Source organism: Pecten maximus, chromosome 19, assembly GCF_902652985.1.
Source record: "Pecten maximus chromosome 19, xPecMax1.1, whole genome shotgun sequence".
Taxonomy (NCBI): domain Eukaryota; kingdom Metazoa; phylum Mollusca; class Bivalvia; order Pectinida; family Pectinidae; genus Pecten; species Pecten maximus.
In genome coordinates this window covers 9,129,687-9,143,587 of record NC_047033.1, presented here as the reverse complement: position 1 = coordinate 9,143,587, position 13,901 = coordinate 9,129,687, and the positions used below count along the sequence as shown (strand labels likewise).

Sequence of the window (13,901 nt, the reverse complement as noted above, 5' to 3'; positions counted from 1 at the left end):
ATAAAACATGTCCTAATGAGTATATATAGGTAGTGTGTTATAAATATTTCATTTGAATATCGCACCTGTCACCATCAGCATTCAACATGCCTGACTGACTAATTCTATACCGTGACGGACATGTCCTGTTCGATATGTACATTGTACACTGCATCACATTCTACAATTATTTTTTAAAATTTGTTAGTGTCATCAGTGCAGATCTGGGAAAGAGAGAGAAAAGTGCCTATCATGCATGGACTTGTCCTGGTACTCCAGGAAGGCCAATCGAGGGCTATAAAATACGCCGAGCCAATAATCAAGAGTTATTACTAAAAGTTTATATAACTTACGGTTACAATTGTTTGCAAACTATTTTATAATGTTAGCAAATTCGCAGTACATGAAGTGTTTGAGTATTAATATTGTTGCTATACCGCTCGGACGCGCCTCAAAAATGTCACTTTATGATATGTAGATACTAGTTTTTTGTTCTCAAGCAATAAGCTAAGTTCACAAAATCAATAATATTATAAGCATGCAGAATGAATCTATAGAAATATATTGTGTTAGTTCATACATTTAAACTCGAACAACAATCTTAAATACTGCATGTGTAAACTACTGTATATATTTAGATTTCTAATAAAACTCTTATTGTAGTGCTTTTCGCAATGAAATCCTTCTGCTAGATTATTATTACACTTACTGTGAAGATTCTTACAAGTGGTTTATATAATAACTGTTATTATTGCGTCAATTCGTTATTGTGTTAATCTGTTTAAATTATGTAACGCGATAAAATTTGAGTACAGCCTATCTACGCCGAAATAAATGTGTACAGTATCATCTTGTATACGAGTTATTCCCCTTCAACAGTTTGAATGCTAGCGAGACATACTATCTACTTAGTATTGTGATGGTAATTAAAGTATTGATGTCCCTGTAACCGTTGTGATTTATGTTTTACATTTCTGTATGCGTCCTTGTATGCTTTTATTCGTTTTTTACTAAAGTCTAAATTAAATGATAATCGAACAGAATAATAACTGCTCCCGGGAGCAGTTGTTTTGTAGATTGATAGAAATTATCTCATTTTTGGTGTATTTATATTCAATTTTCAGTAATATTTCGTTTAGAATAATGCATTTTATTTGACGACATTTGATGGCAACAAAACAAAATGTACCTTTCTAAGGTAACATCAAAGCACCTAACAAACGGAAATGTATGTAAACCGGAAGTGCTTCCAACGCCATATTTGTTTTTCAGCGGGCGAAAGGTGACTGCTGACTTCATACTAAGCTGCGACATCATCATCTATATATAACATCCGTTCAAAAAGTATGTCTGATGTGCGCTAATGCTTCTTTTATTTAAATTATGACGTAATCTAATTATTAGACTGTCAGAACGCCAAATGATACTGTCCCGGTCTACACATACTGGCCGACCAAGTGATCAGGCGTCTGTGTTTTACCTACAACGAATATTCATACCCTGCCTACACTGCTCTCCGGCTCTGACGACGACCATCTGTCAGAAATTGTCCGTCCGTCGTCCAGAGCTACGTTGTTGCAGCTATGTTTTACCGTAGCCTACAGTAGGATAGCTTGTTAGCGTGTTTATATATGAAACATACGGATGCGTCTGCTAGTACTGCTAGAGTAAGGATGGAACCAGTCGGACATGCATTACTAGGCTAGAGCAGTACGTACACGTATGTATAGGCACAGGTGCCTGACTCGTTTTATAAAATAATTACATATAAGAGTACATATAAATGAGACTTATATGTACTCTAATATGTTATTATTTTATAAAACGAGTCGGGGCACCTGTGGTATAGGCCTATATATCATTCAAAGGAGAGATAGTTAACATGAGCCAAATTGGAACCAGCTCGACAGCTGCACATGTCAGGGCATCCAGTAGACCCTTGAAAGTATGTTTTTGACTCCCCAAAATGAAATCCGACTCTTGGGTTTGAAGGGACTTGTCTATTTGACATATGTTTTGACCCTTCAGATTTCTCAGAAATAGTGATTTGACTTCTGAAATTGCTGAAAGTCAAGGGTCAACTGGATGCCCTGCACGTACATCCATTGTACATCCGCAAACCCATGTCAAGTTTGGGTAATACAAACAACTGTCATTTTTTATTGAGTTAAACCATTCTTCAGGGCTTTTTGAGCTTATTACATTAAAGCATTTGAAAAGGTTTCATGTAACTGAGAATTAAGACAAGCTGGTTCATTTGAATTTTCCTATGTATGTGAAAGCTCCTGTCAGATATAACACATCAGTTGTAAAAATTGCCACGAAATGCCTTTCCTGTTCATGTGGTGTCCCTACTCCTATACGTATATGAGGTCTTATTCCACCTGATTACATTGCTGGATATTGCGACCTCATATCCCCTCAGCGTGTTTTTCTTGTAGTTGCCAGCGCCCCTGATTCTGGGGCGCGACAAAAAAGTGTCATAAACCATCTAAAACGATAATTCATGTTAACAAATATGTGTACGCTTACTTGTTGATGAAGTATCAATCCATTTATGCACAAACTGTTGATGGACACCTCTTAAATATAATTATATCCACAATAATTCACTTGCTACCTGCTGTGTTCAAATATTGGGTCACTAAAACAACTTTGCTGTTCCGGTTATTATAAAATACTGATTACAAATAAAACGGATAGCGTACGTAACGTTATATATTTCACAACGTTTTGTTTGTTTCGTCTATTTCAACTCCAAATTTGGATAAACCGGAAATAACCTCGAGAGGTCACAATCAAAACAAGTATGGCGGTATATACAAATAGGACCTACGCTTAAACAACAAAAGAGGCTAATAATCACTGATCTTAGATATAGATATGGACACACGTTGTGTAACTTTGTGTATTTATGATAGATAAATAGAATAAGGTAAATCAGATCATATGAAATGTGAGTAAAGATAACTTTTAAACGACTTTAATTAGATGGGTCACAGCAACATGTTTTATGTGCGGTGGTGATTAGAGGTTACATGACAGCCTGTCAAAAGTTTCCTGTCGTGTATACCTCTAATATTATTGGAGTAGTGGTGTCCCTAGTGTTGGACCATTCAGATCCAAAAATGTATCTTAGTCATGATCAAGAACTGAATGAAGATGTTTACGGTATATGTCTTTATAACCCACTGCAGTAATTCTTCAAAATCACATACATTCCAGATGCTGTATTGTCTCTGTCAGATAGCTTGAGAGTATGGCCATTCTAAATATCACGAATGACCACGGCCACTACTGTAGTTAAACTGGACTGGGTCGATCATCAGCAACCAGGTAGCTCATGATCAGTGGTAGAGTGTCTGTCTAGTGTTCGGAACATCCCGTGTTTGAACCCTGGTCTGACTGCTACATTTTCTCCTTCTCCTGTTATATAATTGGCAAGCTTGAATTGCCTACCCTTGTTTAAAGCATTGAGACTATGCATGATTAGCAAGGGGATATTTGAACTTGTGGTCTTTGGGGCGAAGACTTGAAAAAAGGAGGGAGGAATGTAGCGGAACTGGACTGGGTCAATACCTTTTTCAAAATTACAGTGGTCCTTAAATAACCAATGATTCTGCTAAACCTACAAACCCTGAAAGTTGGCATCTTCACAGAATTTGTTTTGGTAATTTTCAAGGAAGGTCTATTTATATCAACTCGAAGATTCCTTAGCTTATAATTATTGCAATTACTCAAGCTGGACTTTTGTTTCAGGTGAACTGGTTATGACTTGACTGTGATCCCCACTTTGTCCACACAAGGACAGAGTGATCATTTGTGTATCTGGATCTTAACAATGTGAGTATATATCATACTAAGAGGATTATTATAATAAGAGGTTGTCTCCTGTTGGCCACCAGTCTAGATCTCCCACTATTCACCTATTTGTCTCATGTTAGCTGTAAAAATATTTGATTTTTCTGTCAACCCAGATAGGGTGCCCAGACTGACTGTCTTTAACACAAAGTGAATAGCATCGCAATATTAATATGAGTTATGAATAAATAGGTGCATGTCCTCCCACATTTTATTCACACATTTCAAATATTATGCCAATGAGACAAACTCTTGTATGTCTTGAATAAATAATTGGAAATTAAAGAAATACAGATGGATCATCAAAGTATTCCAGACCCACTTTCACTTGCATAATGTTATTACCGGGTAGTATGTAATTTTTAAAAAAGTCACATGATGTAAATTTGTAAATCTGTGACATATGGTATAATAGTTTATAATATTATTTACTTTTTTAATCCTCCCACTCTTAGTCTGCATTACTACTATAAATCTGGGTCAATGGTAAACCAGGTTTGAATGTATTTTTAATACACGAGGTAGCTCTAGTCGAGATACACTGGTGCAAATTTCAACATGCATTCCATAGTCTCTACCTGACATATTAGTGATTTTACAAACAAAAATGATTGTCATGTTATTATGTACATGTATGTGAAGTAGCAACTTTACTAGAATACACAAAGAAAATTTGTGGGTTTCAGTGCGACCGAATGGTGGACATCATGGCAACCTCTCAGGGGCAGAGTCAGGTGTCCGAGGCCCTGAAACAGTATGTTCAAAAGGACCTGAAGGACAAACAGATTCTGGTGGTCCCTGAGGGCAAGTACAAAGGCTGGGTTCCCCGAAGTATCTACAGTCTAGAATTGGACGAAGTTTGTCTCCCTTTCCTCAGGCTCCAGTCCTTTCCTGTAGGTGGCACCTCTCTAGGAACTTTAACTAAAATGAGGGTGTTTGAAGCAGTGGGAAACTACCTATTCAAGCTTCCATCAGCATTTGGGAACTGTAAAGATTTGAAAACTTTGAATCTTAGTTTTAATTACTTCAACCGTTTGTCTCCATCTGTTTTCAAGCTTGAAAATCTGACAGAGTTGAATGTAAGTAACAATGAGCTTACAGAGTTGTCTTCTGATGTTGGCCAATTAAAGAATTTGAAGACTTTGGACCTGAGCGGGAACATGTTGTCGGCAGTGCCTGATGAGCTATCCCAATGTAAAAGTTTAGAAAATGTTAACATTTCCAGAAAGTGGTACCCTCGGGACGGTGGGATGACAGAGCTACCTGGTGCAGCATGCAACCTGCCAGAATTGCGCCAACTTGATGTTAGTTGGCACCAAATTCATACTATTCCTGACAATGTGGGTTCTCTGACCAAGCTACAGTATCTCAACCTTAAGGGTAACTTCTTAAAAAATGTGTCTGAAAACATCACACAGTGTGTTCGTCTACAAGTATTAGATTTATCTGGAGCTATGAAACTCAATTCTGTGATCCCAGAGCAAATCATGATGCTCTCTGAACTAAAAGTACTTAATTTAAGCGGAAACTACTTTACTGAACTACCCAAAGAAGTGGCAGGTCTGAAAAAGCTAGAGAAATTTGTGATGCGAAGAAATGCATTATTACGACTGCCTGATGCTATTTTTGACCTGGAATTCTTAGAAACCCTTGAGCTGAGTGACAACTATTTATATGAAATCCCGCCAGCTGTTGCCAATTTGAAAAATATTCGGTATATCGACTTACAAGGAAACAAATTAACAGGATTACCAAATGAGATTGGCAGGTGTTTCAGTCTGATACATTTGTCTGTAGCATGCAATGAGTTAACTAGTGTGCCAGATACGATATGTAGACTTTCTAAACTACAGGAGTTGAGTCTAGAACACAATCAATTGAAGGAACTTCCAATGTTATTGGATAAACTAGCCGTCTTGGAAAAAACTGGGCGCTTAAGTGTGTATGACAATTATCTTTCCAAACCACCACAGGAGATTTGCAATCAAGGAGTTGTCTCCCTTTACCGATACCTAAAAGAGATGAGAATTAGTGAGGCAAAACATCGTCGTAAGATGATTTTGATTGGAGCAGCAAAGGCTGGAAAGACAAGTCTGAGGAATGCTTTGATGCTGGGTCATTCAAAACTGGCGGCAGAGCATGAAAGGACATGGGTCTTGGAGCGCCATCTGTGGGAACCTGAGCCAAGTCTTCGAGTGCAGATTCTGGACTTTGGGGGCCATCACATCTATTCTGCAGCTCACCACATGTTTCTGACACCAGAGGCACTGCACTTGGTAGTATTTGACCTCTCCAAGTATGATGAGGAAAAATATGACACCATGGTTGGAGACTGGATTGATGCCATTGCTGATCGAGCTCCAGGGGCGCACATCATGGTAGTGGGCACACATGCTGATCTCTGTCCAAGTGACATTGTTAAATCAAGGATCAATCATATCTTACAGAAGATGAACGCTGATGAGAAAGCTAAGATAGATGATCTCAAGTTGTCTCTAGAGAAAGCCAAAACAGAGCTTATCAATCTGACGGGCAAGGAAAGCAACACCAAGTTTGAGGACATTGATGCCCAGAGGAAGCGAGATAAAGTCAGTGGTCTGCAGCGTGTGTTAAATATGCGAGTAACCTTAGCCAGTAGGGTCGATGTCGTCAGTTGTGCAGACACACTAGATGGTGTGGATAATCTGCGTGCATCACTTCAGCAGAAACTGAAGGACACGGATGAAAAACCCCTACCTAAGTCCTGGTACAAATACCTGCTCGGTATTCAGAAAAAGACACAGAAAATTCTACACAGGCAACAGGCACTGAATATCTTCAAAGATGTCATGGAAACCATGAACCAGTCAATGATCGGGATGGAGGGGTCGGCAGAATCTAGTTTGGATATGGTACTGCGATACCTCCACTCTACTGGCGAAATTGTCTGGTATCATGACAATCCGCGTTTGAGCAGTATCATCTTTCATCGGCCAGAGACTCTTGTCGAAATGTTGAGGGCCATATTCCGGCATGACTTTGAGAAGGTCGTCCAATTTAATGACACTTATGGACGCCTGGCCAACATAAGCCTGCACAAGTTTGAAGAGATGAAGGCAGACTTTTTGGAACAAGGTCTGATGACGGTGGAGCTTCTTCACTACTGCTTGTTACACTTCCAGCTCACCACAGATGCACGTGACATGTTCATCGACCTCATGCTTAAGTTTGACCTTTGTTACGAGGTACCAAAACTAGCTGGAGCACCAATGACATTTGCGTCTAACAGGATCCTCCGTTTCCCCTGGTTCCTTAACAGTGAAACTCCACCTAATCTCTCTACCCAGTGGCCATTAGCTATTCCTTCAGACATAATTCAGTTATGCTATCGTCTCCAGTTTAAGAAGAGGCTACCTCCAAATTTATTTGAAAAGTTCTCAGCTCGTCTTCAGGCTCATATCATGAATCGATGCGACTGGAAAAACGGTGTGTTGGCTACTCGTAATCGTACAAAGTTACTAGTTACCAGGGAGACGGTGGATATGTCGTCGGGTAGTCGTGTAGATGTGTCTGTGTCTGTACGTGGAAGTGACTTGCAGGAACTGTGGTTAGTGATGCTAAGGACCTATGGTGATATGATCACACTTTTACAGGAGTGGCCCTTCACTCGGTACGAACAGTGGCTTTTATGTTCCCATTGTCTGATCCTGGGCGATGATGATCCCTTCCTCTACCCAGGCGAGGTACTTCAGAATTTGTGTCCACGTGGCCACTACCAGACAATGTCTTGTAGGAAGGCAAAGGATGTACCAATACCTGCCTGTTTCCTCTTTCCCCTTGACCCAGGTAAGTTTGTACATCACAGTAATTATATTTAAGAAATGCTGTTTTTTCTGAATAAAGCAAAATTAAATAGAAAAGAATCCTATGAAACATAAACTTTGTGGTGGTAAGTATGTAAATAGATTTTGGTATTTCTAATGAAGATGTATATATGTAGTCACTGAAACATCACGCTTACAATTCCAATACTGGTAACACCATAATTTATTCACAGAAAAGGATCCCGTAATGTGTATGAATATGATAGGATGAATATTAATACATCCATTTGCTTAGTAACATGCCCATCCTTGACAATTGCAGTTCATTGTAAAATACTGAAGCAAATGTTAATTCGTTGTTCTGCAATAAGCCTATACCTATATATAATTACCTTGAAAAAAAGTTTAGGGTGTTGACACTCAGGGCTTCAGGCCAAGGCATCCAGTTGACTCTTGACTTTAAGCAATTTCGGAAGTCAAATCACTTTTTCTCAGAAATCAAAACACAGTCAAATAGACATGTTCCGTCAGTTTCAGGGGTGTAAATATCCACTAGTCTGACGTCAAGGGCTGCAAAATGTTCAGCTGGGTCTAGTGAAAATTACAATGATACTAGTACTATAGCCCAATAATCACATCTCCATTTCGAGAGTAAAACACATGCTCATTAGTTGATGACCAGAGTCCTGTACAACTCATAGAATTTTGATGGGACTCATAGAATTATGGAAATAGTTAAATCTAACATTGTGGGACTCATTGTTTTCAGCAATACAATTGAAAAGGACTTGTTTAAATGAATTGTAGATTGATCACTGGTATAAATAATAAGTTTTTTTTAAAGACTATCAAGAAGACATTGCAGAACACATTAAGGTGGTGAAGGAGTTCCTACTCTCTACATATGATACTGTTGATGGAGGTGGCAACTACATACAAAGTAAGTGTGGGTATGGGGGTAAATACTGTTAGTTCATATGGATCAGAGGTCATATATACGTACTTGGTATACCTTATACGGTGATGTCCTGCTCTTAAGATTTCTTCAATTCCTGTGCTATTTATACCGATCTGCCTCTGTCAAAACTGATATGCCCATCTGTTTTCTATACTGATTTCATCCCTATAAATTAATTTTTGACTAACAAGTGTTAATAACTTACCCCTAGATTTAGAAAATACCTTTTTATCTGTGTTGAGAATGTGCAAGTAGTATATGGTTTGATTTCTATATTTTCCCTTTATGTACTGTGATACAGGCAAAATATCTTGGTAGTAAATTTTACCTGAAAAATATCCTCCCCCCCCCCCCCCCCCCCCCCCCCCAAAAAAAAAAAGATACACGTTGGATATTTGGCCATGTTTTCAGGGCTGCTGTCAAACCTGGGTCTGAGCTACATTGCAGCGCGATGTGGTGCAGAATGGTCCCTAATGGCTTTAGCATTGGGACTGACCCAGCCAGAGATAGAACAGATACAGTTAGACAATCCCTATCAGACAGTCAAGCAGATCACCACAGCACTGGTTCGCTGGCGGGATAGAAAACACAACACAACAGAGGAGGATGTTCTACATGGCTTGCTGACTGCACTACAGACTGCCGGTAGACAGGACCTAGTCGACGATCTGGAGGACAAGTTCCATATACAAGGTATTAATTATGCACCAGCCGTATGTGGGGGAGGAGACGTTATATAATGTTACAATGTAGCGATGTCTGTCCATCTCTGTTCTCAACCTATCAAATCTCATTGTAGAGAAGCAGGCACATGTTTACTAGTTTTACCCAATTTGTTAAGGCAGCCCAACTTTGTCTTCTGAAAGGTTTCAATCATGGCTGTCTAATGTCATGTGATTGTACAAAGGTTTTTTACAAAGGCCTGCATTATAAGCATTTCTGCATTTGTCATGTTTTCCCTGAAATCGGCCAACAAGAAAATGTAGTAGTTTGTAGTCTATATCAATGCCCTCAGTTGCAAAACGATTAAAAATATATCTGGTTTATTTTCAGTGAATACGTAATAGTTCAACAGTGCTACCTCATACTCCTGCAGCCTTCTACAGTTATAGTTGAGCTTTGACCAAGACAACCTTCCCAAGTTATGCTGGTTGCCTTGAAAACAACTTACTCCAGAAAATCTGATTGTTTGTGAGGAGATCTAGAGGTACTCAATACTATAAAAAAAAACAGTTGGAAATAAAATCTGCTGGCTCTCAACAAGAGGAACCAAATCCTAGCAAAAGAATGTTAGGAAATGAAATATGTTGGATTGTTAGGAAATATACTAAGGAACAATGATAATACTAGAACTCGATGGCTTTTTTTTCTTAGTGGTCCAAATGGTTTGAGCGATCAGATCGGAATTTTTGTTTTTGAAATTAGGACGAAACTAGGTGTCCTATGTTGTCTTTTATGTTTCATTAGCCATGTAAAAGACTTTAAAAACCTGTAATATATGCGTTCTTCAGGTGTGTTAAGATTTATATATTTGAAAGTATGTATGTAGGTACTGATTTGTCCGCATAAACAAAACTGCCCTATATTTCAGACTTAGATAGGCCATTAAAAATCTGTTGACAGAAACATTTGAAAAGAAAAGAAAATTAATATTGAAATAAGATTATTGCTTTTACTGTTCATATTTTCTTAACAGCTGAAATGGAAAGAGTTATTCTGATTCTGTACATCAGAAATATTGTTAATGTTAGTATAACCTTTGACTAGATCCGTAGTTTTAGAAAAAAAATACAGAATAATTTATATGTAATTAAAGTATTGTTGAGTGATTTTTTTTTAAGTTTACTAAACAGTCATTGGTTAAAGCTGGTGTTCACATGTTTTCCAGTTCTTTTGGCAACTATACTTTAAAGTGCTGAATACTTTTTATAACTTATGTAACCTATTGTGATAAAATGTATATATGATTTGTACCTGTATGTAGGGTGCTGTAAGACCAGAGATGTGTAAAATGTAGCTTGTATACATCCAAAATGTATTGAGATCTTCAATTCGACATGGGGATATTTTTCAATTCTTTGTGTATACATGTATGTGCGCTTGAGTGATTAAAATTCTTAGTTTTGAATTTACATTTTCTATATACAAAATGTATCTGCTGTAGTGTTGAATTATCAAATTTACTTAGATTTTTTTACTGCCGAAAAAGAAACGTTACATGTACAATGTATGTAAATTTGTGTTATAAATGTATCTTTTTTTCACAGCATAAAGAAAAGTTTCAATGTCAAATACATTTGACAAAAAGTTTTTGATGAAATATTTTTTTGTGAAAATCATGTTTTTTGACTTTTCAGATCACAAGGTTTTTTGATTTTGTAAAAAAAAAAAAAAATTTATACATCAATTATAAAAATATCACATGCGTCACCTTTTGAGGAAACATCAACATGTACTTCATACGGTTATTACTATATGGTTATTACTATATGGTTATTACTATACGGTTATTACTATACGGTTATTACTATATGGTTATTACTATATGGTTATTACTATACGGTTATTACTATACGGTTATTACTATACGGTTATTACTATATGGTTATTACTATACGGTTATTACTATACGGTTATTACTATATGGTTATACCTGTAGTTTCATTACATCAACCTGGACACAGAAAGTTTGTGAGCAGATTTCTTTTCTATTCAAAATAGTTATTATAACTGATCCCTCTGCTTAATATGTTCCTGTTGTTTAGGAGATTTAACATGAGTGTAAAGGTTTTAGTTGACTTCTTGTACCAAGTCAGCCTTTGAAGCAACCTACCATTAATACTAGTAGTAAAATCCATTATCGACAGTACAGAAAAGACAGCCCAGAATGTAATGTACATGTATCTAGTATGTAAAAGGTCTAAATTATCATTTTTATCACATGAAGTGTTTGTATCAGTCTTTAGATGTATTATTTTTTCCCTCTGTGCAATTTTTTAATCTTTGATATTATTTGTATATAACCAATTAACAGGGATGCATTAGAATTTCATGAAATGTTTAAAGAGCACATCATGCTTAATTTTGACAGCAAAAGTTCTCGGTTGAGGCTACGCAATCAGGAAATATAATTATTATGTTTTTCTTAATTTTGCCTGTAGTGTTAAAACTCGTCATTGAAGAGTTATTCCCCTTTGTTGCTGTGCCCTATTTGATAGCATGCCTACACGAAGAACTTTTCAATGTCAGATTATGACACAACATTAGTTAGTTTTACTACAGATATACTCAACCAGTGTGATGTTTGACTGGTATTACGTTTATTTGATATTTATATATAGCGGCACCATTTGATTTCTGTTTTGTCTTGGGTATATAAACTGTTTGTTTTTACTGCAATACCCGGTACAAAAATATGATTCCTTCTGTGAACCGGTCTAGTTTGCTGAAAGTAAATTAGTTTTTTGTCTATCTTATTTTTTTCTATCTAACTGTTATTGTTGTTGCCATATTTCATCATGATTTATATACAAGGTGTATACCTACGTATATGTCCGTATATGCAGTTGCCAGTATACTGCCATCTCATCATTCCAGGATCATTTCTCCATGTGTTATAGCCAGTACTATTTAGTTATAAATATTTTTTTCAACATTATCAGAAAAAATGTCTGTGCGTTTTTTTTTAATCAAAGCTTCATAGATAAATTATTCATTATTGAAAAATTAAATTCATGATCGTCAATATCACAGCAAATTTATTCATGATTGGCATTGCCACAATATCACAGCAAGACAATTATAGGGTGTAAATACATTATCTATCCTTTGAGTTTACACAAAAATTCATTGAAATGTCTTTCGTTCATACAATAGATTGATGTTGTTTAAAAGTTTTACAACAATCCTTGAACTCAGTACTCTAAATATTTAGAATTTTTATTTTGAAAGGAGGTAACTAACACATTTCGTTGGTAAAATGTAGTATGAACCCTTTAAGTGAGTTGATGAAATATAATTTATTGTTATGAATACTAAATACTCATAAGCTAGTCAATTTGTTACCAACTGTACCAGTAACTATCACTAAACATGGTTCGGACTGATGATGAAAAGTGTTTGAATTTTGGGTGAGTGCTTGAAAAGTGCTTCGGGTGAGTGCTTGAAAAATGCTGAAACTTTCTCACGAGTGCTTGAAAAGTACTGGAAATCAGAATAACTTCCTGTAAACAGGCTTTTTCAGACTCCTTCTAACATGAGAAATTAATCGCAAGAAAATATTTAAAAAAATTCAAATGTCAGCATTATTTGCTTAAATTTTCGATAATATGCAGATTGCGATGTTTTGTTCAATTTAATGATATAACAGCCTTTTGAGCATTTTATTTGCCTGACAAAAATTTTTTTTTCAAGACAAAAATTACCCCATTGGACAAAAAAATGCACCTGGAAAATTAAGAAAAAGTGCTTGAAATGTGATTGAATTTTGGTGTAAAATATCTGTACAAACCATGATAGATACATGTACATCAGTATTTATGAGTTATGTTTCCAACATCACAGTAGTTTGAATACATTGTACTAACAACTAGTAAAGAAAGTATCAGTCTGTTTGACTGTAATGTACTAGGGTATATTTGTCAGTAGTGAGTACAGTGTATATATGATAAAATTCATCTGTCTCGTGAGACAGGTGACTTATTCAGAACATAAAAAAATATCAGTATTATGTTGTTTTTTTCTTGACTATTTAATGTGAACTCTATGAAAATATACATGAACATAACACTACATTGAAGGTATATAACCAAGATACCGGAATGTCTTACGATAATATCTAGTTATGAAGCAGTCATTCATACCTTGAAAAAGTGTTTGAACTTACATATGTAAGAAATGTCATTAATACAATAACTTCTTTAATTATATTACCATGTGTTTGTAGTACCAATACCTGTTTTGGTGTGCAATTGTTTCATGCTTTCTATGTATAAATGTCATATGTCGTATAGTGATTAATAACTGAAGTTTTCCTGTGATGTTTTGTCTATATAATAGACAAAATAAATATATAGTGTAGATTTGCTATAATACATTATTGATTTGTAATGCCAAGGATGCGAGAGACTTTATTTGACAAAAAGAAAATAATCAATAAACAATATGGAAGATGCTGGCAGATTTCCTTAACCGAAACAGTCTGGCATGGTCTGTTTGTTTATTAAGAAGATTAATTTGTCCGATTTTACTCAACAGTGTTACATTTAAAAAAATATGAATGTCATATCACAAAATATACT

At 36.2% G+C, this 13,901-nt stretch overlaps 1 protein-coding gene across 1 annotated transcript; it reads left to right on the top strand.

Moving 5' to 3' along the window:
* Nucleotides 1-1,248: 1,248 nt before the first annotated feature.
* LOC117318017 (malignant fibrous histiocytoma-amplified sequence 1 homolog) lies at nucleotides 1,249-11,159 on the top strand. Its single transcript, XM_033872995.1, has 6 exons — nucleotides 1,249-1,323; nucleotides 3,739-3,822; nucleotides 4,527-7,665; nucleotides 8,488-8,583; nucleotides 9,013-9,294; nucleotides 9,655-11,159. The coding sequence occupies exons 3-6, from the start codon at nucleotides 4,536-4,538 to the stop codon at nucleotides 9,663-9,665; spliced, it is 3,519 nt and encodes a 1,172-aa protein (XP_033728886.1). The 5' UTR covers nucleotides 1,249-1,323; nucleotides 3,739-3,822; nucleotides 4,527-4,535; the 3' UTR covers nucleotides 9,666-11,159.
* Nucleotides 11,160-13,901: the final 2,742 nt, after the last annotated feature.

Excerpts from the sequence above, each read along its gene's own strand:
- LOC117318017 (XM_033872995.1), top strand. The coding sequence starts at position 4,536 with ATGGTGGACATCATGGCAACCTCTCAGGGGCAGAGTCAGGTGTCCGAG. Across the intron at positions 7,666-8,487 it reads CCTCTTTCCCCTTGACCCAG|ACTATCAAGAAGACATTGCA; the intron begins GTAAGTTTGTAC and ends TTTTTTTTAAAG. Across the intron at positions 8,584-9,012 it reads AGGTGGCAACTACATACAAA|GGCTGCTGTCAAACCTGGGT; the intron begins GTAAGTGTGGGT and ends CCATGTTTTCAG.